This window comes from Saccopteryx leptura, chromosome 7 (genome assembly GCF_036850995.1).
Source record: "Saccopteryx leptura isolate mSacLep1 chromosome 7, mSacLep1_pri_phased_curated, whole genome shotgun sequence".
NCBI classification, from domain to species: domain Eukaryota; kingdom Metazoa; phylum Chordata; class Mammalia; order Chiroptera; family Emballonuridae; genus Saccopteryx; species Saccopteryx leptura.
In genome coordinates, this window is record NC_089509.1 from 82,131,606 (window position 1) to 82,156,864 (window position 25,259).

The 25,259-nt window shown below is 37.9% G+C and overlaps 1 protein-coding gene across 1 annotated transcript in view; it reads left to right on the forward strand.

The window, feature by feature from the left end:
• CCDC150 (coiled-coil domain containing 150) overlaps window positions 1–25,259 on the forward strand; it is an 80,492-nt gene that overhangs the window by 13,853 nt on the left and 41,380 nt on the right. Inside the window, 5 exon segments of the mRNA XM_066345825.1 lie at window positions 2,333–2,425; window positions 7,312–7,331; window positions 7,333–7,434; window positions 8,096–8,273; window positions 8,812–8,880. Coding sequence (XP_066201922.1) covers window positions 2,333–2,425; window positions 7,312–7,331; window positions 7,333–7,434; window positions 8,096–8,273; window positions 8,812–8,880 — 462 coding nt within the window.

Consider the following 25,259-nt stretch of genomic DNA (forward strand, 5'->3'; position numbering starts at 1 on the left):
TACTAACTCACAGTGGCCTAAAAACCTCAATATTCCCTGACAGAATAACAGTTGAGGTTAGTCCAAATCAAAAGGGTCCGATTATATTTAAAATATTCTAATATACAACACAGAGAAGTAGATACACTTTTTAGGAAAATTCCCATGCCAAATTATTTTTCAAATTATGAATTGTAATGCTTTAAGGTGATAAGCCTGGCTGTCTGGAAAACTGTCAGATGTGCTTTGCCAGTATTACTGATAAAAGCATACTTGTTCATAGTTGCAATGTATTATGCTTAGTACATTTTAAATTTTAGATATTTTAATGGACTTTTTTAGAGACATTTTAAACTTGTAGAAAAATTGCACAGAAACAGTCCCCATAAAGCCTTTCTTCCCATCCCTACAATTATTAACATAGCGCATTGGTGTGGCACATTTGTTACATCTGGTGAACCAGTACTGATACATCATAATGAAAGTCTTTAGTTTATAGTAACATTCCCTCGTTGTTCATTGCAGTAGTTTCACTGCCCTGAAATGGCTGCATATGTTCATCCCTCTGCCCATTTCCCCCTGAGCCCCTGGCAGCCACTGATCTTTTCACTGTCTCTATGCTTTTATTACAGTTGGAATCAAATGGTGTGTGTAGCCTTTTGGGACTGGCTTCTCTCACTTAGCATACGCATTTTGAGTTCCTCCACGTCTTTCCATGGTTTGAGAACTCATTTTATTGCTAAACAATATTCCTTTGTATGGATAGACCACAGTTTATTTAGCCTCACCTACTGAAGAACATCTTGGTTGCTTCTAAGCTTCGGCCATTATTAATAAACATTCATACGTAGGTTCTTTTGTGGACATGTTTTCAACGCATCTGGGTAAAAACATAGGAGCACAATTGCTGGATCAAATGGTGAACTTAGGTTTAGCTTTGTAAGAAGCTGTTGACCTGAATTACAAAATGGCTGTATTGTTTTGCTTTTATACCAGCAATGAATGAGTTTCTGTTGCTCCACATCCTCATCGCATTTAGTGTTGTCAGGTTTTTGATTTGATGCCATTCTAATAGGTGTGTAGTGATACCTTATTTTAACTTTTAATTCCCTAATGACAAGGATATTGGACATCTTTTTATATGCGTATTTGCCATCTCTATGTTATTTGGTGAGGAGTCTGTCAGATCATTTGCTTGTTTTGTAATTGGGTTGTTTGTTTTCTTATGTTGAGTTTTAAGAGTTCTTTGTATATTTTGGATAACAGTTCTTTATCAGATACATGTTTTGCAGATATTTTTCGCCAGTCTGTAGCTTATCTTTGCGTTCTTTTAACAGTGTCTTTTGCAGAGCAGAGACTTCTGATTTTAATGAAGTCCAACTTAACAATTTTTTCTTTCAGGGAGTGTACTTTTGGTGTTATATCTAAAAAGTCATCACTAAACCCAACGTCACCAAAATTTTACATTTAGGCCCGTGATACATTTTGAATTAATTTTTGTGAAAGATATCTAGTTTTGTGGATGTTCCATCATCATTTGCTTAAAAGACTATCGTTGATTGCCATTTATCATTTTTTAATTGGGAAAGTCTTAATTCTAAGTGCTCTGATAAAATCTTGAATTTTTTTTTTTTTTTTTTTTGCATTTTTCCGAAGCTGGAAACGGGGAGGCAGTCAGACAGACTCCCGCATGCGCCCGGACCAGGATCCACCCAGCATACCCACCAGGAGGCAATGCTCTGCCCATCTTGGGGCGTCGCTCTGCCGCAATCAGATCCATTCTAGCGCCTAGAGGCCACAGAGCCATCCTCAGTGCCCGGGCAAACTTTGCTCCAGTGGAGCCTTGGCTGTGGGAGGGGAAGAAAGAGACAGAGAGGAAGGAGAGGGGGAGGGGTGGAGAAGCAGATGGGTGCTTCTCCTGTGTGCCCTGGCCGGGAATCGAACCTGGGACTCCTGCACGCCAGGCCGATGCTCTACCACTGAGCCAACCGGCCAGGGCCCATGATTTTTTATTGATGTTATATTTTAGGGCTTTGTGTTGTCTAGCTCCTGAGTCTTTATTGTGGTTTTTCTTTTAACCTTCATAGTAGCTTTTTAAATGGCTGATTAACTGTATTTATTGAATATTTAGCTCTACCTGTAAGCTTTTTCCTTTCTGATGTTTTTCTTATTTCTGGTTATGGCCTTTACTTTAGCACTTAAAGAAGACCCTTTAACATTTCTTGTAAAGCTGGCTCAATGGTGATGAAAATTTTTAGTTTTTCTTTTTTGGGACAGAACAGGTATTTTGATAGAGATGGATGTATTAGCTCTTACATGTGAAGAAAAAAGAGAGATTTCTTTTTTCTTATAGAATGTGCAGATGTCTTTCAACGAAGAACATGAAAAAAATGCATATTTGAGATCTGAAATAATATCCCTTCATGAAGCATCAGAGAAGGTGCAGGTAAGTCTTCTCATTTCTCTAGTTTTTTTACATGTTATTTACTTTGTTCAATTAAGGAACCAAGAACCAAGATTAATCCTGATTATTTAAACTCATACCATTGCCATTATCCAAATTGTAATTTTCATAAGATCTATTTCATCCATGAAATATTATCAGATTGATTGCAGTTCTTATTTCACTCTCCAAATTCCTATGACATGTAAATGTATGAGATACACAGCTAAATCATGTGCTAGTCTACACTTTGCAATTTATTTCTAATTTATTCCCAAGTAATTTATGCCTTTCTTTCCTCTTATCAGGTTATATGCAGTTCAGTTTCAAGGGAGATGTCTTATACTTTGTATCTTCTAATGCAGATAGCACAGTAGGAACCTAATAAATGCTTGCTGGATTTTGGAGTTGGGTGTAACAATTTTCTATGGGATAGAAATTCCCCAATTTAACTGATATTTTGTATGTATGCACGTATGTGTATGGAGAAGAGTCACCAAATAAGCAGGCAAGCAAGTTATTTCTTGTAGGGCCCTAAGAGATAGTCACTTAAAATAACTTTTTGTTAGGACAATTTGGTTACTTTAATGTTAGAATTATAATGTTGCTGTGCTCTCTTTATGAGAAATAAAAATAAATGTGTTCTTTTATAAAATAATAACTACTGTTGCTGTATGTATAGTAACATTTACTGAACCCATTCTACATTTCAGGCACAATTCTAAATACCTCATGTTACTAATACATTGTAATCCTCATAATAGCAGTATTATAGAAATTATTTTTATTCTCATTTTAAAAATAAGAAAGTTGAGCCTGACCAGGTGGTGAGGCAGTGGATAGAGCGTTGGCCTAGGATGGTGAGGACCCAGGTTTGAAACCCCAAGGTTGCCAGCCTGAGCGTGGGCTCACCAGCTTGAGTGCGGAGTCACTAGTTTGAGCAAGAGGTCACTGACTTGGCTGGAGTCCCCAGTTAAGGCATGTATGAGAAAGCTATCAATGAATAACTAAGGTGCTGCAACTGTGAATTGATGCTTCTTATCTCTCTCCCTTTCTGTCTATCCCTCTCTCTTTCTAAAGAAAAAGAAAGAAAGAAAATTGATAATACAGAGAGGTGTAATAATAAGTAATACATGACAGAATTGGAATTTGAGCTCGAGCAGTCTGGCTTCAAAGAAAATTAGCTTTTTTATTCAGGGAATAGGAGTTCTCTCTCACCCATAAGTGTTCCTTGATGAATAGGTTGTACATCTGATTATAACTTTAAAATGCTCCTGAATGTGTTCGTAACAACTGTACTATCCATACCACTTATGATACTTTCCAGATAATCTTCTATTTGTTGTTTCTTTTTTTGTTACCATTTCTTTGAGTATTTTTTCTATTGATCCTTCAGAGTTATTTGTCCTCATCCCTGAAGAACTAGTTCATTAAAACACAATTATTTGCCAAATGTACTTTGCAAAAATAATTAATAATTCAGATAAATATTTTCCCTAGGAGCACAAATTTCAAAATAGCAAAAGGAGAAAAGAAATATAAACTACATGTGTGGTAAATCTGTCACACACAAGATTTTTGTCTTATTTTGGAAGATTAATCTTGTAAAATGACAATCATCTGTATTTTGCTTTTTATGAATTTATAATTGCTGATGAAGGAGCTTAAATATTATGAGTTACTAGCTAAACAATTCTGAATAGTCATCCCATTCTGGGAATAGATTTCTGTAATATTGGCCAGACTTCTACATTATAGATTGCATTCTTTAGGTGTCTTGCTGTATTTGACCTGTGTTCAAAATTGTAAAGAACAGAAGATCAATAAATTGTCAAAAAGCAAAGCTTCTGTTGCTTCACCAAACCAATAAGTTTCTCCTTTAATTTAGATCTATTTAGGATGTTGACTCCAAATATTTGAAAGTATTTTATAATCTAATGAAATATCAATTGGGAAAAGGTTAAATAACTTTGGTTTACATATTTAGTGAAATATGCAATCATCAAAAATAATGACACATAAGTAAAAATAAGTATTTGTTGGAGAGACCTTTGACTTGCTGTATATGTTATCTTAGGGCTAACTGACTAGGAAGTATTCAGAGCTGAACATCATATTTCAGGCCGTTAGCATGAAAAAAGGCAAAATTTTTACTGACCATTAAGCCGTTCTTTAGGTATTCATTTAATAGTGGTCAGCTTCTGATCGAGTCAACAGGAAACATCCTCGCTAAGTGATCAGGAAATGTACATGGCCAACTGGATAAATAAAATATTTTAACAGTTAATTCCAAGAAATTTACTGAATTATTTTTATTATTATTAATGGTTTTCAGTTTTCACCAGACTGGGTTATTGGTCCTTATACTTAGTGCCTTCATAATGATTTCTTCTCAGATACTGTTGCCTCATGAAAAAGTAATTGCCGGCCCCATTGTTTATAGAACCATGGAGAACACTATGCCTGACCTGAAAGTACTTACCTGTCCCCAGACACCTGTGTTTTTCTATTTGCTTCTGCCACTCCCTCTGCTGAGAATGGACTTTATATCATCTTCAACTCTTCGAATCTGTTCATTAAGACTCACTTCCATCAGGAAACTTGATCAACCAGAAGGGATCAGTTTTCTCTTTTAACTTTTATACTCCTAGGACCCTAAATAGAATATAATAATAATAACACTATTTTTTTTTGGAGTATACTAACCATATACCAAGCATTATGTTAAGGATTTTACATATATTACCTCCTTTAATTCTAGCAGTCATATAAAGGAATATTTATTATTTTCCTTTCAACATATGAGGAAAATGAGATTTAAGAGAAGTTGACCAACTTGCTGGAAGTCATTTAGCTAATAAGGGGTAGAGAGCTGGATTTTAACCCAGCTCTGACTCCAAAGCCAGTGTTTTCAATCATATGCTATACTTCTTCTCTTTTCTGCATCCCATATTAGTAATTTATGTACATTGTTCCCTTTCTGTATAACATTGTGAGTTTCAAAGAAGGGACATTATCTTAAATATCTTTGTTATGTCCCACAGTGCTAAGTATATTTTGCACATAACAGGTACACAGTAAATATTTTGTATTAATTCAGCAAACACTTATTGTTTACGCTGCACAGTATGGTGCTAGGTCTAGATAGGATTATAATGGTGAACAAGGCAACATCCCTACTTTCACGGAACTTACAATTTAGTAGACTCAATAATATCACATACGTAAATAAAATTGTCACAAACATTTTAAAATTCTGAAATGTTATACAAGTGGAACTCAATTTTACCAATTGTGAAAGTGAAGTTTTGTTTTGAAATCAAATAAGTGTTTTAAAATTTGTTTACAAAAGTAGTTGTTGATATGTAGTGTATTTGCAAAAAAAGCTTTATAAATCACATGTAGAGAGGGTATGTATAAAAATGTTATATGTTTATAATTCCAAAATGGTGAGCCAGAGAAGATAAATTGTGCAAAAACTATTATAGTAACAGTATCTGAGTGCAATTTCAGATACTCTAAAGAATTTACACCAAACTATTAAATGTGAATTTCCCTGGAGAGTGGGATTATTTGGAATAGGTGGGAGGGGGAGAAAACAGTGATGGAGGTTTTTCCTACTTAACATGAATTGATATTGTTTTACTTTTAGAAATAAAGTATGTATCATATTGAAATTTTAAAGTACCAAAATTATTCTTAATATAAATTTTATGTCTAAAATATGCTCATTTTAGAAGGTTTATGAATTTTGCAGCAAGCTGGGTAAATAAATACTCTTGATTTTTGGCAAGTAGCACTATAAAATTATAGGGTTTTTTTGTCTGTTTGTTTTTTTGTGATAAAGACCGAGAGAGTGACAGTTAGGGACAAACATACAGGAAGGGAGAGAGATGAGAAGCATCAATTCTTCGTTGCAGCTCCTTAGTTATTCATTGATTGCTTTCTCATATGTTCCTTGACTGGAGGGGGGGCGCTACAGCAGAGCAAGTGGCCCCTTTCTCAAGCCAATGGCTTTGGCCTCAAGCCAGTGACCTTCAGCTTCAAGCCAGCAACCATGGGGTCATGTCTGATCCCATGCTCAAGCTGGTGAGCCTGCGCGCAAGCTGGCGACCTTGAGGTTTTGAACCTGGGTCCTCTTCATCCCAGTCCAATACTCTATCCACTGTGCCACCACCTGGTCAGGCTAAAATGATAGTACTGTATTATGGTCAAGTCAGGGTGGGGACAAAGAAGGGCATTAAAATAAAATTGTTAGGAAAGGTGTTTTACATACAGTGGTCCCTTGTCTAGGGGGTTATGAGGTTCCAGAACCCCCCGTGATAGGCAAAGATCCACGAAGTAGCAATCTTATATTTATTTTATTATTTATATATATTTTAAGGCTTTATAAACCCTTCCCACACTCTTATAAATCTTTCCCACACTCTTACAAACACTTCTTATGAACTTAAACACTTTCTACACTCTTAAACCTACGTAATTTTAACAACATATAAAATGCTATAAGGGTACTCACCAGTGAATATACTACAACTTGAATATGAGGATGATGATGAATCAGCTGTGTAATACTGATGACGATGAAGGTGATGACACAAAATAATTAAAATAATAAATATATAAAAATACCTATATACTGCAAAATTTGCAATCAAGTGAAAAATCTGCAATACAAAATTAGGTATATACAATTTAAAAATCCGTAATACTGTGAGACTGCGAAAAGTGAACTGTGATATGGCGAGGAACGACTATATATATACTTGCGTATATATATATAAAATTTGTCTTTTTAAGTTAGTTTAGTATCTTTGATCAGTTATGAATACAACCCTGTAAAATGACTTTCTGGCATCTCAGCTTTTACTATTACTTCTAACACTCAGGTAGAGCAGAAAAGAATGACATACATTTCAAGAACAAAACTTCCTCCTGGACACAGCCAATGCCAGTATCACAAGTGAGCTACAGAACGTGCAGAATGAGAAAACTCAACTCCAAACACATTTGTAAGTAAATTGCGAGCAACTTCTTATGTATTTTTTGTTCTTGCATTTGTATTTCTTATCTTTTTTTTTTTTTTTTTTTTCTTCATTTTTCTGAAGCTGGAAACAGGGAGAGACAGTCAGACAGACTCCCGCATGCGCCCGACCGGGATCCACCCGGCACGCCCACCAGGGGCGGTGCTCTGCCCCCCCAGGGGGCGATGCTCTGCCCATCCTGGGCGTCGCCATATTGCGACCAGAGCCACTCTAGCGCCTGAGGCAGAGGCCATAGAGCCATGCCCAGCGCCTGGGCCATCTTTGCTCCAATGGAGCCTTGGCTGCGGGAGGGGAAGAGAGAGACAGAGAGGAAAGCGCGGAGGAGGGGTGGAGAAGCAAATGGGCGCTTCTCCTGTGTGCCCTGGCCGGGAATCGAACCCGGGTCCTCCGCACGCTAGGCCGACGCTCTACCGCTGAGCCAACCGGCCAGGGCCTGTATTTCTTATCTTTAATGAAAACATGTAACTCTATATTTGCTGGGCCAGCCACAAAAGCACTCTGCCCTCAAAGAACTATAGAACATTGTGATAACTGTTCTCAGGCAAGAGATAGGTTTTAAAAGAACATTTAGTTTTTCTATTAAAGAACTCTCATTTAGCTTCTGTATTTCCTTGGTCTCTTCCCGTAGGGACCATCTAATCCTTGAGCATAACCAGTGTATCCAGAAAGCACAAGATGCTGAGAAGAGAACGGCGGTGCAAAAAGAGCTGCTAGAATCAACTGTTGCAAGATTGCGAGGTGAATTGGAAGCATCATTGCAAGAGAATACATCCCTGCTGGCAGAGAAAGAAAGACTTCAAAGAGAGGTCGGTAGAAGCAGATTTATGTTAGCTCCTGGTTGTGCTGGTCATTGTATTTGAAATTGTATTTCTAGTGCTATACAGCCCACATGCTGTTTGTCAGACTTGCCCATTAAAGAAATCTTTAGATGGCTAATCTGTGTCTTTCAGCATGTGAAGTAGTCTGTGCCAAATAGTAACCCTTACACAGCATTAATGAATGTTAACTAATAGTTCACACACATCTTCATGTTAGTTTAGGGGTCAGTTTAAAAAATTGATTTCCCCTGAAGGAGTGAAGTAATGTAGGGCAAGGGGGAACAGCCCTGTCTTCCTAGTTAGGAGAGAACGAGCAGCCTGATGTGCAGATGTGTCTTTCTGTCTTCAGAGCTATTTGTGAATCTGCTTTGCTTCAAGCCTCCCAGAGTGGCCCTTTTTCTGAGAGGATGTTCTGCTCTGCTTGTGTGCGTGTATATTAATTGACAAGCAGGGTGTGTCTGCTGTAGTAGAGCCTGTCAGCTGCTTTAACAGTGACCCATTTCTTTCTCTTTTCCCCTTTGGGCAGGTTAATAAAACAGAGAAAGAAATCGCCCAAGAAAAATGCTGTTTTGAAAAGGAATTAGCTAAAAACAAAGTACTCCACATTTTATTTGTTATTTCACTGTATTTTATTTTCTTCTATATCACTGCCTTCTGTATCAGCTTATCTTAATGACAAAATGGGTTAGTTCCTTTGTTGACTTCGAAGGCGTGGGGGAATAGAGAAGCCCGTGAAGCTGGATGGTTTTAGAGCACTCCAGTCCCTGCTGATGAGGAAGGTCCGCTCGCTGAGCATTGGTGTCTGCCAGTGAATCGTCACTGCCCCTGGTCCTTCTGTTCACTGAGGGGCATGTGGGAGGCCCAGGGACGACTGCTGACAATGCTGCTTAAGAAAAAAAAAAAGAAAAAATGAACTGAGGCTTCCTCAGTACCTGTCACTTTATCTGCAAGGTACCCTTTTCGGGGTTCTAAAAAGATAGAATGGCAAGAGGAACAAATGCAGTTCTTATTAAAGTAAAACAAAAAACAACCTTTAAAACATTGCTGTTTGCATTTCAAAATCTAACCCTTTGACTAGTGAGTTTTCTTCTTGGTCGCTGACCCCTGGGAGTGAGTTGTTTGTTGTGTTTTGTTTTGTTTTTTTTCAAAAAATAAAATTAGTTTCCAGTTACAGTTTTATTAACTTAAAATCATGTTTGTTTGATAACCAATTTATGGAAACAAGAAGAACCTACATTTGCCTTTTTTTTAATGTTGCTTTACACATTTTAAAAATAAATTGATCATACTCTTGGATGGTCAAGAGGCACGAGGATGTACATGAACGTTTGTACTACTCAAAGGGTTAAAGAGAATTACGATTATGTGTCCCTGTTATCTAGAGAATATATCTAGAGCATCAAGGAGAACTAGCCTGTCCTGGACACTAAGCCCAGTAAGTCCAGCAACAGGTGTCAAAGTAGACTTCAAGCCTCAGCTGCTCCTTGGCTTGTGGCTGAAAGAAATAGCATCTGTATTGCCATGTGTATGTGAGCTTTTAATTTAAGAATTGGGAACAGGAGAAAAGCTACCTTCGTAGCCCAAGCTCAGATACCACTCACCAAGCTAGCAGGTGCCCCCTGTGGTTTAGCCACTCATACTGAGTAAATTGAAAATAGTAGTCCACTGTAAAAAGTAATTGGATGGAACTAACGTCTTGTAAGGAGTTTGCTGGTGTCAAGTATGTTTTTTAAAATTTGGAAATGGGTTGCTACTGTTCATTAATGCTTTCTGCTTAAAAATGTTAATGAATGTTACATGGCTGGGGCAAATGCTGGATGCTGTGATTTAAATAGAATATTTTGCTTGCCTGATTTGAATTATGTTACTGTAGGCTCAGTGTAAGATGATGAGACTGAAAGATACTTGCTTAATAGAGGGGTTGTATTAGGCCAGTGGTAATGCTTATAGAGTCATATTTTTTGGTCTAAATTGGTATTTTTAACATGTATTTTTGTAAAGCCAAGTTTTTTTTGAAGTCAGGTTTATTGAGTTATAACTTACATACAGTGAAATTCACCCTGTTTTTGCGTTTGGCTCTGGGAGATCTGACAAACACATAGAAGCATGTAACTACCACCACAGTAGAAATATGGAACGTTTCTCTCAGAGTTCCCTGTGCCCCTTTGCAGTCAACCCGTTTCCCTACCCTGGCAACATCCCCTGGCAGCCACTAATCTGTTTTTCTGCCCTGTAGTTATCTTTTCCAGAATATCATATAAGCAGAATCATACAATATGGTCCATTTTAAGTCTGGCTTCTTTTATTCAGCAGGAAGCATTTGACACTCATCCATAATATATCAGTTTGTGTTCCAATACGTGGATATATCAGTTTCTTTACCCATTTGCTAAATGACGGACATTTGGGTTGTTTCCTGTATAAAAATTCACATATAAACATATATTTTTATTTCTCTTGAGTGAATATCAGGAATTGGATTTCTGGATCCTATCATAAACATATGTTTGACATAATAATAGACTACTCGATTGTCTTCCAAAGGATGTGTATCAATCTTGCATTCCTACCAATAATATATGAGTTGCAGTTTCTCTGCATTCTCACCAACATTTGGTATTGTCAGTGCTCTTCATTTTAGCCATTGTAACTGGTGTGTAGCAGTGTATCATTGTGGCTGTAATCTACATTTCTCTAGTGACTAATACTGAGCATCTTTTCATCTGCTTATTTGCCATCCACAACTTGAATTGTCTCTTTAAATCTTTTAACCATTTTTAATTTGACTTTTTTTTTTTTTACTATTGATTTTTCAGGGAGTTTTAAAATATAGTCTTGTATTCTTAAGAAAAAATTTCTACTTAAATATGTACAAATCTTTCATCAGATATGGGAATCATCTGTATTTTTCTTTCATTTTATGCCTTGTCTTTCATGCTCTTTCAAAGAGAGGAAGTTTTATATTTTGATGTTCAGTTTATCAGCTTGTAAAATCGTACTTTTTGTGTCATATCTAAGAAATTTTTACCTAAGATTATGAAGATTTTTCTTCCTTCTTTTCTAGAACTTTTACGGTCTTAGGTTTTATGTGAGGTCTGTGATCCTACTCAAGTTCATTTTTGTATATCGTGCAAGGTATAGTTCAAGGTTCATGTCATTGTCAGGTGGATGTTTGATTGTTCTAGGATCTTTTATTATTGAAATCTAATTATACCAGAAATTCATATTCTTAAAATATACAATTCGCCCTGGCCGGTTGGCTCAGTGGTAGAGCGTCGGCCTGGCGTGCAGAAGTCCCGGGTTCGATTCCCGGCCAGGGCACACAGGAGAAGCACCCATCTACTTCTCCACCCCTCCCTCTCTCCTTCCTCTCTGTCTCTCTCTTCCCCTCCCGCAGCCGAGGCTCCACTGGAGCAAAGATGGCCCGGGCACTGGGGATGGCTCCTCGGCCTCTGCCCCAGGCACTAGAGTGGCTCTGGTCGCAACAGAGCGATGCCTGGGAGGGGCAGAGCATCGCCCCCTGCTGGGCAGAGCGTCACCCCCTGGTGGGCGTGCCGGGTGGGTCTTGGTCGGGCGCATGTGGGAGTCTGTCTGACTGTCTCTCCCTGTTTCCGGCTTCAGAAAAATACAGGAAAAAAAAAAAAAAAAAATATATATATATATATATATATATATACAATTCAATGGTTTCTTGTATAGTCACAAGATTTTGCAGGTATCACCATTATATATATATATATGTATATGTATATGTATATATATATATATATATATATATATATATATATATATATATATATATACACAATTCAATGGTTTCTTGTATAGTCACAAGATTTTGCAGGTATCACCATTATCTAATTCTTGAACTTCTCTATCACTCCACAAAGCAACTTAGTACAAATTAGCAGTCACTCCCTATTCACCCCCACCCAGAGCACCTGGCAACTGCTGCTTTCTGTCTCTGGATATATCTATTCTGGACATTCCATATAAAAAGAATCAAACAGTATGTGGCCTTTCCAGTCTGGCTTCTTTAAGTAGCATGCTTTCAAGGTTTATCCAGATTGTAGTGTAAGGACCAAGAGAAGATCAGAAAATAAGCAGGGCACTAATGGAACAGGGAACTTAAGGGTTACAGGCAGGTCCTGCTCCTGTTCTGTTAGGAATAACATGCCCAAGGTCATTCAAGAAGCAGAGACAGATAGGGACTCTGGGAGGCTGAGAGAGAAGAAAAAAAAAAAAGAGAAAAAGAGACAAACGTTTGCATTTTATTGGTTAAAAGACCCTTATCAGAAGTTTAGGTTTGGAATTCGCCAATGAGCTAGACCCCAGCCCTTGTTGCTATGCAATGTGCAGCCCCCTTAGCAAATAGGTTACCGCCACATCTGCTTGCTTAGCTTATAAAAAGATTTAGCTGTGAGCGCTAGGTGCGATTCCCATCTGCAGCTCCTTGTGAGCACAGTGTCTCTGGACACCTCGGGAATTTGCCCCTGCGCAGGTAAAACTGGCCAATAAAGTTACATCTATACTCCTGAAAGTCTCCGACGTTTGTTCTTGTACCTGGTGGATGTTACAGTAGCAATATCAATACTTCATTCTGTTTATAAATGAGTGGTATTCTGTTGTATGAATATACCACACTTCTTTTATCCATTCCTTAATTGAGAGACATTCAGGCTGTTTCCATATTTTGGCTATTAAGAATAATGAAGTGAATGTGCACAATTTTTTGGTGAGCATATGCTAGTTTTTGTGTGTGTGTGTGTGAGAAAGAGATGAATTAAAAGAGAGAAAGAGAGACAGGAAGGGAGAGAGATGAGAAGCATCAACTTCTAGTTGCAACAATTTAGTTGTTCTTTGATTGCTTCTCATACGTGCCTTGATGGATAGGGCAGGGAGGGGGGTGGCAACTCCAGCTGAGCCAGTGACCCCTTGCCCAAGCTAGCAACCTTCAGGTTCAAGCCAGCAACCTTTGGGCTCAAGCCAGTGACCATGGGGTCATTTTCAATGATCCCACGCTGAAGCCAGAGACCCTGTACACAAGCTGGTGAGCTCACATTCAAGCCTGATGAGCCCACGCTCAAGCTGGTGACCTGAGGGTTTTGAACCTGGGCCCTCTGTGTCCCAGGTCAATGCTCTGTCCACTGTGCCACCAGCAGTCATTTGGTGAGCATACGTTTTTAATTTTCTTTGGTGTATACCTAGTAGTGTGACTACTGGGTCCTGTGATGTCTTGTTTATCATTTTAAGAAACCACCAAACATTTACAAAGTGACTACCATTTTACAATTCCACCAGCATTGAGTGAGGATTCCAATACCTCCACATCCTCACTTACACTTGTTATTGTCTGCTTTAAAATAATTATTACACAGCATTCACCATCCTCGTAGTTCAGTTTTGTTTCAACGAAATGTTAAAGGTGTTCATGATTCCAAGATATTCCAAGACTGGGCTCCTCAACACTTGAAAGTGGGTGTACTTGCTTTAAAACTAAAAACATTCGGGACCTAACTCAATAGCTTTTGCTACTACCTGTCCTTTTGTTTCAAATTCCACGAAGGCAAATCCCTGAGGATCTCTAGTAGACTTATAAGGCAGCATACTTACATAAACGGCATTGCTGCATTTCCCAGATACTCTTTCAGTCCAGCAGCGGTTAAGATTTCCTGAAAGTAACTCCTGTGATAAATTAGAAGCAGTATTAAATATCTGATGATTCTTATTAAGGTTGATACATTTTTACTTGAATATTAAAAAAATATTTATTCTACCCACATTAGTGGATGTGAAGTATCTATCTCATTGGTTTTTTTAAATTGAGGTGAAATTCATGTAACATAAAATCAAGCATTTTAAAGTGAAAAACTCAGTGGCACTTAGTAGTACATTCACACTGTTGTGCAACCACCCCTTCTGTCTGGTCCCAAAATATTTTTATCACCCAGAAGGAAACCTCACTGCCTTCAAGCAATTATTCCTCATTCTCGCCTTTCCCTAGGCTCTGACAACCACCAGGCTTGCATCTGACTCTCTAGATTTACCTATTCTCTATATTTCATATAAATATAATCATGCAGTATGGTAGACTGCAAGTGGCAAAAAGGCTTTGTAAATTCGAGACTTAGCAAAAGGCTAAGCTCTCCCCCCCACCCACCCACACACCTCCTTATTGGCTATGAAGCTGAGTATTTGCACCCGCTTCACTTGCTTGCTTAAGTTGCTAGAAGCAATTTACATGCCCTTCCTCTCATCCTTTGTTTGTTCAGATGTTGGTTGATTTCACTTATGCATGGTGGGGGGATTCCTGTTTATGCCTTAAAAGAGTTCCTGTTTTTTGCCTCAGATTTGTGACTTTGTATCAAAGACTTCCTTATTTGCATATGGCTGTATAATAAAGCAAACTGGGGGCTGTTAGGCTTTTGGATATTGCCATCATCATTGAAGAGGCCTCAGAAGCAACGCAGTATGTATCAATATGTTATCTTGCTTCTTTCACTCGACTTGTTTTTAGGTTCATTCACAGTTATATATATCAGTTCTTCATTTCTTTTAATGGCTGAGTAATATTTGTTTATATCCTATATATAGTTGACTCTTGAACAACCCAGCTTTGAAATGCATGGGGCCCCTTAAATAGGATCTTTTTCAATGAATACCTGTACTGTGTCCACTCTGTAGTTGGGAGTCCGCAGATGTGGAGGGTTGGCTGCATGCTTTGATCTATGCCTTTTTATTGATATATACAGGACTTGAGCATCTGTAGATTTTTGTAATCACAGGAGTCCTAGAATCAATCCCTTGTGGATACTGAGAGACAACTTAAGTTTTGGGGGAGTCAAAAGTTACGGATTTTCAACTGCACGGGGGTTAGGGGTTGGCACTTCTAACTCCCACATACTGTATTCACCCCAGTTTATCTGCTCATCTGTTAGTGGACGTTTGCATCATTTCCACCTTTAAGCTGTGGTGATTAGTGCTATAAATGTGTGTACATGAATTTGTTGAGTGCCTGTTTTAAATTCTTTGGAATATATTCCTAGGAGTGGAATTATTGGGTCATATGGAGTGTTTATATATATGTATATATATATAAAATATACTTTAGCTTTCTGAAGAACCATCACACTGTTTTTCATGGTGGTAAACCATTTTATAGTCCCACCAACAATTTACAAGGATTCCAATTTCTCCATATCTTCATCAGCACCGGTTATTTTTTGTTTTGTTTTGTGTTTATTATAACCATCCTAGTGGATAAAAAGTGGTATCTCATTGTGGTTTTGATTTGCATTTCCCTAAGTTTGATGGTGTTGATCATTTTTTTAATGTGCTTATTAGCCATTTGTATGTCTTTTTGTCTGTTTTTAAATTGTTTTTTCTGTCTTTTAATTCTTTCATTGTAAGAGTTCTTTGTATATATTCTGGGTAGTAGATTCTTATCAGATGTGATTTGCAGATATAAATATTTTCTCTTATTTTATGGATTGTCTTTTTAAAGTTTTAGATTTTATGAAGTTTCATTTATGTATTTTTTCTGATTGCTTGTACTTTAGATATCACATCTAAAAAACTGTTACCTAACCCAAGGTCACAAAGATTTACATCTGCTTTTTATAAAATTCTAACAATTCTATCATTATACATATTATATTTAGGTCTATTTTGAGTTAATTTTATATATGGTATGAGGTAGTTAATTTCATTATTTTGCCTGTGGATATCCTGGTGTCTTAACACTATTTTTTTTTTTTTTTTTGTATTTTTCTGAAGCTGGAAACGGGGATAGACAGTCAGACAGACTCCCGCATGCGCCCGACCGGGATCCACCCGGCACACCCACCAGGGGGCAACGCTCTGCCCACCAGGGGGCGATGCTCTGCCTATCCGGGGCTTCGCTCTGTCGCAACCAGAGCCACTCTAGCACCTGGGGCAGAGGCCAAGGAGCCATCCCCAGCGCCCGGGCCATCTTTGCTCCAATGGAGCCTTGCTGCGGGAGGGGAAGAGAGACAGAGAGGAAGGAGAGGGGGAGGGGTGGAAAAGCAGATGGGTGCTTCTCCTGTGTGCCCTGGCCGGGAATCGAACCCGGGCTTTAACACTATTTTTTGAACAGGCTTCCACTGGAAAAAAAAATCAATTACTTAATTGTCAAAAATCAATTAACCATAGATGTATGAATTCATTTCTAGACTCTCAGTTCCATTGATTTGATCTCTGGCAGCCCTTATGCAGTGTCACAGTTTTGAGCACTGCAGTTTTGTAGTAAGTTTGAAATTGAGATACGTGAGTCCTCTAGGTTTGTGGGGTTTTTTTTTTAAAGATCATGTTGGCTATTCTGGATCCTTGCATTTCTGTGTGAATTTTAAGATTATATTTTCCATTCCTGCAAAAAGAAGAAGAAGAAGAAGAAGAAGAAGGAGGAGGAGGAGGAGGAGGAGGAGGAGGAGGAGGAGGAGGAGGGGGAGGAGGAGAAGGAGAAGGAGAAGGAGAGAAGGAGGAGGAGGAGGAGGAGGAGGAGGAGGAGGAGGAGGAGGAGGAGAAATAGAAATAGGCAGCTGGAATTTTGATAGGGTTTGTATTGGATCTGTAGGTCAATGCGGGGAGTATTGCGATCTAAATACAATATTTGATATATTTTCTCTGTATAATATTGTGTTATCTGCAAATAGAGTTAGTTTTACTTCTCTGTCCAGTTTTGCTGCCTTTTATTTCTTGTGTAATTTCCTTGCCTGGAACCTTCAGTATAATGTTGAAGTGGCTAGAGTAGACAGACATCCTTATTTTAGGCGGAAGGTTTTCAGTTTGTCACCATTGCATATGATGTCGCCTGACCTGTGGTGGCGCAGTGGATAAAGTGTCAACCTGTGAACACTGAGGTCAACGGTTCAAAACCCTGGGCTTGCCTGGCCAAGGCACATATGGGAGTCAATGCTTTCTGCTCCTCTCCCTTCTCTCTCTCTCTCTCTCTCTTTCTCAAAAAACTGAATAAAGTTAAAAATAAAATATTAAAAAAAATATGTCAACTGAGGGCTTTTTGTAAATGCCTTTTATCAAGATGAGGAAATTACTTTCTATTCCTAATTTATTGAGAATTTTTATCATTAAAGTATGTTGAATTTTGTCAAATGCTTTGTGTCTATTTACATAATATTGTAGATTTTGTCCTTTATTCTGTTACTATGGCTTATTACATTAATTGATCTCAAATGTTGAATCAAGTTTTTTTTATGAGATTTTTATTTTATTTTTTTTTATCTTATTTTTATTAATTTTAATGCAGTGACATTGATAAATCAGGGTACATATGTTCCGAGAAAACATCTCCAGATTATTTTGACCTTTGATTATGCTGCATACCCCTCACTCAACGTCAAATCGTCCTCCATCACCTTCTATCTGGTTTTCTTTGTGCCCCTCCCCTCCCCTCACCCCCTCCCTCTCTTTCCTCTCCCCTTCCCCACCCCTTCACCCCACTCCCTGTTACCATCACATTCTTGTCCATGTCTCTGAGTCTCATTTTTATGTCCCATCTATGCATTGGTTCATATAGTTCTTAGTTTCTTTCTGATTTACCTATTTTACTCCGTATAATGTTATCAAGGTCCATCCATGTTATTGTAAATGATCTGATGTCATCATTTCTTATGGCTGAGTAGTATTCCATAGTATATATGTACCAAAGCTTTTTAATCCACTCGTCCTCTGACAGACACTTGGGCTGTTTCCAGATCTTCGCTATTATGAACAATGCTGCTATAAACATGGGGGTGCATTTCTCCTTCTGGAACCGTTCTATGGTGGCCTTGGGGTATATTCCTAAAAGTGGGATGGCTGGGTCAAAAGGCAGTTCGATTTTCAATTTTTTGAGGAATCTCCATCCTGTTTTCCACAGAGGCTGCACCAGTTTGCATTCCCACCAGCAATGCAGGAGGGTTCCCTTTTCTCCACATCCTCGCCAGCACTTATTCTGTGTTGTTTTGTTGCTGAGCACCATTCTAACCGGTGTGAGGTGATATCTCATTGTGGTTTTAATTTGCATTTCTCTAATGATTAATGATGTTGAGCATTTTTTCATATGCCTATTGGCCATCAGTATATCCTCTTTGGAGAAGTGTCTATTCATTTCTTTCACCCATTTTTTGTTGGATTGTTTGTCTTACTGGTGTTGAGATTTACAAGTTCTTTATAAATTTTGGTTATTAACCCCTTATCAGACATACTGTGTACTTTGTCTTTTTATTCTGTTCTTATTGTCTTTAGCTGTGCAAAAGCTTTTTAGTTTGATATAGTCCCATTTGTTTATCCTGTCTTTTATTTCCCTTGCCCGTGGAGATAAATCGGCAAATATATTGCTGCGAGAGATGTCGGAGAGCTTACTGCCTATGTTTTCTTCTAAGATGCTTATGGTTTCACACCTTACATTTAAGTCTTTTATCCATTTTGAGGTGGGTTTTTTTTTTTTATTTTTCTGAAGCTGGAAATGGGGAGAGACAGTCAGACAGACTCCCGCATGCGCCCGACCGGGATCCACCCGGCACGCCCACCAGGGGCCATGCTCTGCCCACCAGGGGGCGATGCTCTGCCCCTCTGGGGTGTCGCTCTGCCGCAACCAGAGCCACTCTAGCGCCTGGGGCAGAGGCCAAGGAGCCATCCCCAGCGCCCGGGCCATCTTTGCTCCAATGGAGCCTTGGCTGCGGGAGGGGAAGAGAGAGACAGAGAGGAAGGGGGGGGTGGAGAAGCAAATAGGCGCTTCTCCTATGTGCCCTGGCTGGGAATCGAACCCGGGTCCCCTGCACGCCAGGCCGACGCTCTACTGCTGAGCCAACCGGCCAGGGCCGAGTTTATTTTTGTGAATGGTGTAAGTTGGTGGTCTAGTTTCATTTTTTTGCAGGTTGCTGTCCAATTTTCCTAACACCATTTGTTGAAGAGGCTGTCTTTACTCCATTGTATTTCCTTACCTCCTTTGTCAAATATCAGTTGTCCATAGAGCTGTGGGTTTATTTTTGGGTTCTCTGTTCTGTTCCATTGATCTATGTGCCTGTTCTCATGCCAGTACTGGGCTGTTTTGAGTACAATGGCCTTGTAGTATAGCTTGATATCAGGAAGTGTGATACCTCCCCCATTATTCTTCTTTTTTAAGATTGCTGAGGCTATTTGTGTTCTCTTTTGGTTCCATATAAATTTTTGGAATATGTGATCTATATCTTTAAAGTATGTCACTGGTATTTTAATTGGTATTACATTGAATTTATAAATTAATTTGGGTAATATAGACATTTTAATGCTGTTTATTTTTCCTAACCATGAGCATGGTATATGCTTCCACTTGTTTGTATCTTCCTTGATTTCTTTTATCAATGTTTTATAATTTTCCGAGTACAAGTCTTTAATCTCCTTGGATAAATGTACTCCTAGGTACTTTATTTTTTGGTTGTAATAGTGAAGGGGATTGTTTCCTTAATTTCTCTTTCTGATTGTTAATTGTTGGTGTATAAAAATGCCTCTGATTTCTGAGTATTAATTTTATATCCTGCCACCTTGCTGAATTCATTTATCAGGTCCAGTAGTTTTTTGACTGAGACTTTAGGATTTTCTATATACAATATCATATCATCTGCAAATAATGATAGCTTTACTTCTTTTTTTCCAACTTGAATGCCTTTTATTTCTTCTTCTTGTTTGATTGCTGTGGCTAGGACTTCCAGGACTATGTTGAATAAGAGTGGTGAAAGGGGGCACCCTTGCCTTGTTCCTGATCTTAAGGGGATTGCTTTTAATTTTTTCCCATTGAGTATGATGTTGGCTGTGGGTTTGTCATAGATGGCCTTTATCATGTTGAGGTGTGTTCCTTGTATTCCCACTTTGCTGAGAGTTTTGATCATGAATGGGTGCTGGATTTTATCAAATGCTTTTTCTGCATCTATTGAAATTATCATGTGGTTTTTCTCCTTCCTTTCATTTATGTGATGAATAACATTGATAGATTTGCAAATATTGTACCAGCCTTGCCTCCCCAGAATAAATCCCACTTGATCATGGTGTATGATTTTTTCCATATATTGTTGGATCTGGTTTGCTAATATTTTGTTGAGGATTTTAGCATCTATATTCATCAGGGATATTAGCCTATAATTTTCTTTCTTTGTGTTGTCTTTGCCTGGTTTTGGAATCAGAATTATGCTTGCCTCATAAAAGGAGCTTGGAAGTCTTCCTTCCTCTTGAATTTTTTGAAATAGCTTGAGAAGGATAGGAGTTAGTTCTTCTTTGAATAGTTGGTAGAATTCACTTGTGAAGCCATCTGGCCCAGGACTTTTCTTTGTTGGGAGTTTTTTGATAACTGTTTTGATCTCATTTGGTGTAATCAGTCTGTTTAGGTTTTCTGATTCTTCCAGACTGATTTTTGGAAGATTGTATGTTTCAAGGAATTTGTCCATTTCATCTAGGTTGTCTAGTTTTTTGGCATACAGTTCTTCATCATATTTTCTTACAATCCTTTGTATTTCTGTTGTGTCAGTTGTTATTTCTCCCCTCTCATTTCTAATTTTATTTATTTGAGTCCTCTCTCTCTTTTTCTTGGTGAGTCTAGTTAAAGGTTCATCAATCTTGTTTACCTTTTCAAAAAATCAGCTCCCAGTTTCATTGATCCTCTGTATTGTTTCTTTAGTCTCTATGTCATTTATTTCTGCTCTGATCTTTATTATTTCCTTCCTTCTACTACATTTAGGCTTTACTTGCTGTTCTTTTTCTAGTTCTTTTAGATGCAGGGTTAAGTTGTTTATTTGAGCTTTTTCTAGCTTCTTAAAGTGTGCCTGTAGTGCTATGAACTTCCCTCTCAGTACTGCTTTTGCTGTGTCACATAAATTTTGAGTTGTTTTATGCTCATTATCATTCGTTTCTAGGAATTTTTTTACTTCTTCTTTGATGTCATTCTTAATCCATTCATTATTTAACAACCTGCTATTTAGTTTCCATGTGTTTGAGAATTTTTGAGCTTTTCTGTTGTGGTTGATTTCTAGTTTCATGCTGTTGTGATCAGAGAAAGTGTTTGATATGATTTCAATCTTCTTAAATTTGTTGAGACCACTTTTGTGCCCTAACATGTGGTCTATCTTAGAGAATGTACCATGAGCACTTGAAAAGAATGTATATTCTGCTGCTTTAGGGTGAAAGGTTCTGAAGATATCTATTAAATCGAGTTGATCTAGTGTGTCCTTTAAGTCTGCTGTTTCTTTGTTAATTTTCTTTCTTGAGGATCTATCTAGTGATGTTAGTGGGGTATTAAAATCCCCTACTATTATAGTGTTGCTGTTGATCTCGCTCTTTATATCCATCAAAGTCTGCTTTATATATTTAGGTGCTCCTATATTAGGTGCGTAGATATTTTTAATAGTTATATCTTCCTGTTGGATTGCTCCCTTTATCATTATGTAGTGGCCTTCTTTATCACTTACTATATTCTTTGTTTTAAAGTCCATTTTGTCTGATATAAGTATTGCTACCCCAGCTTTTTTTTCATTTCCATTTGCATGAAATGTTTTTTTCCATCCTTTTACCTTCAACCTATGTGCGTCTTTTGTTTTAAGGTGTGTCTCTTGTAGACAGCATATGTATGGGTCCTGTTTTCTTATCCATGCAGCTACCCTATGTCTTTTGATTGGATCATTTAATCCATTTACATTTAGGGTTATTATTGACATGTAGTTGTTTATTGTCATTTTATTCTTTAAAGCTGTATTCCTCTTTTGCTATATATTTTTTTCCACTTTGATCTGTTTACACCATGCCCTTTAACATTTCCTGCAGCATTGGTTTGGTTGTAATGAATTCCTTGAGGTTTTTTTGTCTGGGAAACTTTTTATTTCTCCTTCAATTTTAAATGATAGCTTTGCTGGATAAAGTAGTCTTGGTTGTAGGTTCTTGTTCTGCATTACTTTTAATATTTCTTGCCATTCCCTTCTGGCTTCAAGTGTTTCTGTTGAGAAGTCTGATGTCATCCTTATGGGAGCTCCTTTGTAGGTGATAGCCTTTTTTTCTCTCACAGCTTTTAATATTTTGTCTTTATCACTTAGCTTTGGTATTTTAATTATGATGTGTCTTGGTGTAGGTTTCTTTGGGTTTCTTTTTAGTGGAGTTCTCTGTGCTTCTTGAATTTGTGAGAGTTTCTCCTGCACTAATTTAGGGAAGTTTTCAGCTATGATATGATTGAACAAAGCCTCTATCCCTTGTTCTTTTTCTTCTTCTTCAGGAATCCCTATGATGTGGATGTTATTTCTCTTTATGTTGTCACAGAGCTAAGATTTTCCTCAGACTTTTTGAGTCTCTTTTCTTTTTTCTTCTCTGCTTTCATGCCTTCATTGCAGTTGTCCTCCAACTCGCTGATTCGATCATCAGCTGTATCCATCCTGTTTTTAATTCCTTCCTTTGTGGTCTTTATTTCTGATACTGTATTTGTCATCTCCGACTGATTCTTTTTTAATATTTCAATATCCTTTTTTATACTTGCTATTTCTTTATTTAGATGTACGTGATGACCATCCATTGTTGTTCTAAGATCCCTAAGCATCCTTACAATCATTATTTTAAACTCCACATCCGGAAGTTTGATTATTTCCATATCACTCAGTTCATCTCCTGAAGGTCTCTCTTGTGGTTTCATTTGGATTGCACTTCTTTGTCTTCTCATTGTGCCTACCCCAGGGTGTTTTCTTTGTAGAGCTGGTTGAGTCTAGGCTTGGTGTTGTCTGCCTCTAGTTTTTACTTGTGTTGTTTCTAAGTCTTCTTGGGTTGGCATCAGCTGTTATTTGTAATCCACTTTAGGATTTGAGCGGCTTTGAAGTCTTGATTTGTTTGTTTTCTTAACAGGTGATTGTCTTGTTTGCTGATCTCAGCAGGGGGCTTATTTGAAACTATCCAGGAATGCGGTGGGTGTGACCTGAGGCTCTGAAGTCCTTCTGCCAGTTAATCTCTCTGGGGGCGGGTTGCTTTTTCAGCTTCAGTAGGGGGAGGTATATCTCAGATCTCCAAGGAGACCTGAGTTACTGCCCCTCCTCCCCACTTCTTGTTTTCAGCTGTGTCTTCTTGCGCTGATTGGAGCTGGAGAGATGTCTGTATCTCTGTGACCTGGAAGTACTTTTGTATTTTGCTTTGTGGAAGGATCAGCCCCTCCCCCAGTTATGGCCACCTCCAGCACTGAATGATTCAGCTTTTTATGTCATCACCTATATTCCTCTCCCCCTCACCATTCGTATCTCTCTTTCTCCTCTTTTTGGAAGACAAGCGGGCCCTTTCAAGACACCTCGTTCCCTGGTCGCCAGGTAAGTGGCTGTGAGCAGTATTTACTGCTCTTTTCCTTGGAATTCAGAGCCCAGCCTCCCCCCCCTTCCTGTAAGCAGGGGAGATTCAGGTGCTCCCTACCAGGTTTGTTGTGGCTTCTTCTTTGCTCCTTGGTTTTTGAAAGCTGTTCTTGTAGTCCAAATTTGGTTTTTCACACTGATTGTTCATAAATTAGTTTATAATCCAGTTCGGTGGTGTGAGCTGGGAGTCTGTGCGTCTGCCTACTCCGCTGCTATCTTCAGGTCCTGTTGAATCAAGTTTTAATTCCTAGGGTAAATTTCTCTGCTCAGGTTCATATCCTTTTTATATGTTGTTGGATTTAGCTTGCTTGTATTTTGCAGAGCATTTTTTATCTGTACAATAAGAAATATTGTTCTGTAATTTTCTTGTGATGCCTTTGGTTTTGGTGTCAAGGAAATATTGGCCTCTTAAAGTGGTTTTGCAAGTTTTCCCTCTTCTATTTTTGGGAAGAGTTTGTGAAGAATTGGTGATAATTCTTTAAATGTTTTGTAGAATTCATCAGTGAAGCCATCTGGTGTTTCTTTATGGGAAATTTTTTGTTTTGTCTTGTTTTTAACTGTTATATTGAGTCAGTCTCTTTTATTGTTGTAGGTCTATTCGGATGTTCTACTTTTTTTTTTAAAAAGTCAGTTTCAGTATTGAGTGTTTCTATGAATTTATTCCTTTCATCTGTTATCAAATTTGTTAACATACAGTTGTTCATAGTAGCTCCTTATCTTTATTTCTGTAAGTTCAGTAGCAATGTCCTTTCTTTCATTTCTAATGTTAGTAACTTGTGTCTTCCTTTAAAATTTTATTTATTGGCCCAGCCGGATAACTCAGTTGGTTAGAGCATCGTCCCAAAGAGGTTGCCGGTTTGATTCCTGGTCAGGGCACATACAGGAACGGATTCATGTTCCTGTCTTCTCCCTTTTCCTTTCTCTCTCTCTCTTTCTCTCTCTCTCAAATCAATACAATAAACATTTAAAATATAAATAAAATTTTATTTATTGATTTTGAGAGACACAGAGAGAAACATTGATTTGTTGTTCCCCTTAGTTATACATTCAGTGGTTGATTCTTGTACATCCCTTACCAGGGAGTAATTTGTGTCTTCACATTAATTTTCTTAGCTAGTATAGCTAAAGTTTTATCAATTTTGTTGATCTTTCAAGAACCAACTTGGTTTTACTGATTTTTCTCTGTTTTACTCTCCTCTCCTATATCTGCTCTAATTCCTATTATGTATTATGTACTACCTTCTGCTTGTTAGAGGTCTAATTTGCTCTTTTACTAGTTTTTTAAAATACATGCATAGGCTTTTTATTTGAGATACTTCTTTTTCAATTTAGGTGTCAAATAAATAATATAGATTTCTATAGCTATAAAATTCCTTCTAAGCACTGCATTAGCTGAATACAGTAAGTTTTGTCATGTTGTGTTTTCATTTTATTCATCTCAAAGCATTGTTTAATTTTGCTTGTAATTTCCTCTTGTCCCATTGGTTATTTTAAAATGTTAATTTTCCTATATATGTCAATTTCCAAAATTTCCTTCTTTTATTGCTTTCTAATTTTATTGCATTGTAGTTAGAGAACATGCTTGGTATAATTTCAGTTCTTTCAAACTTAAGTGTGT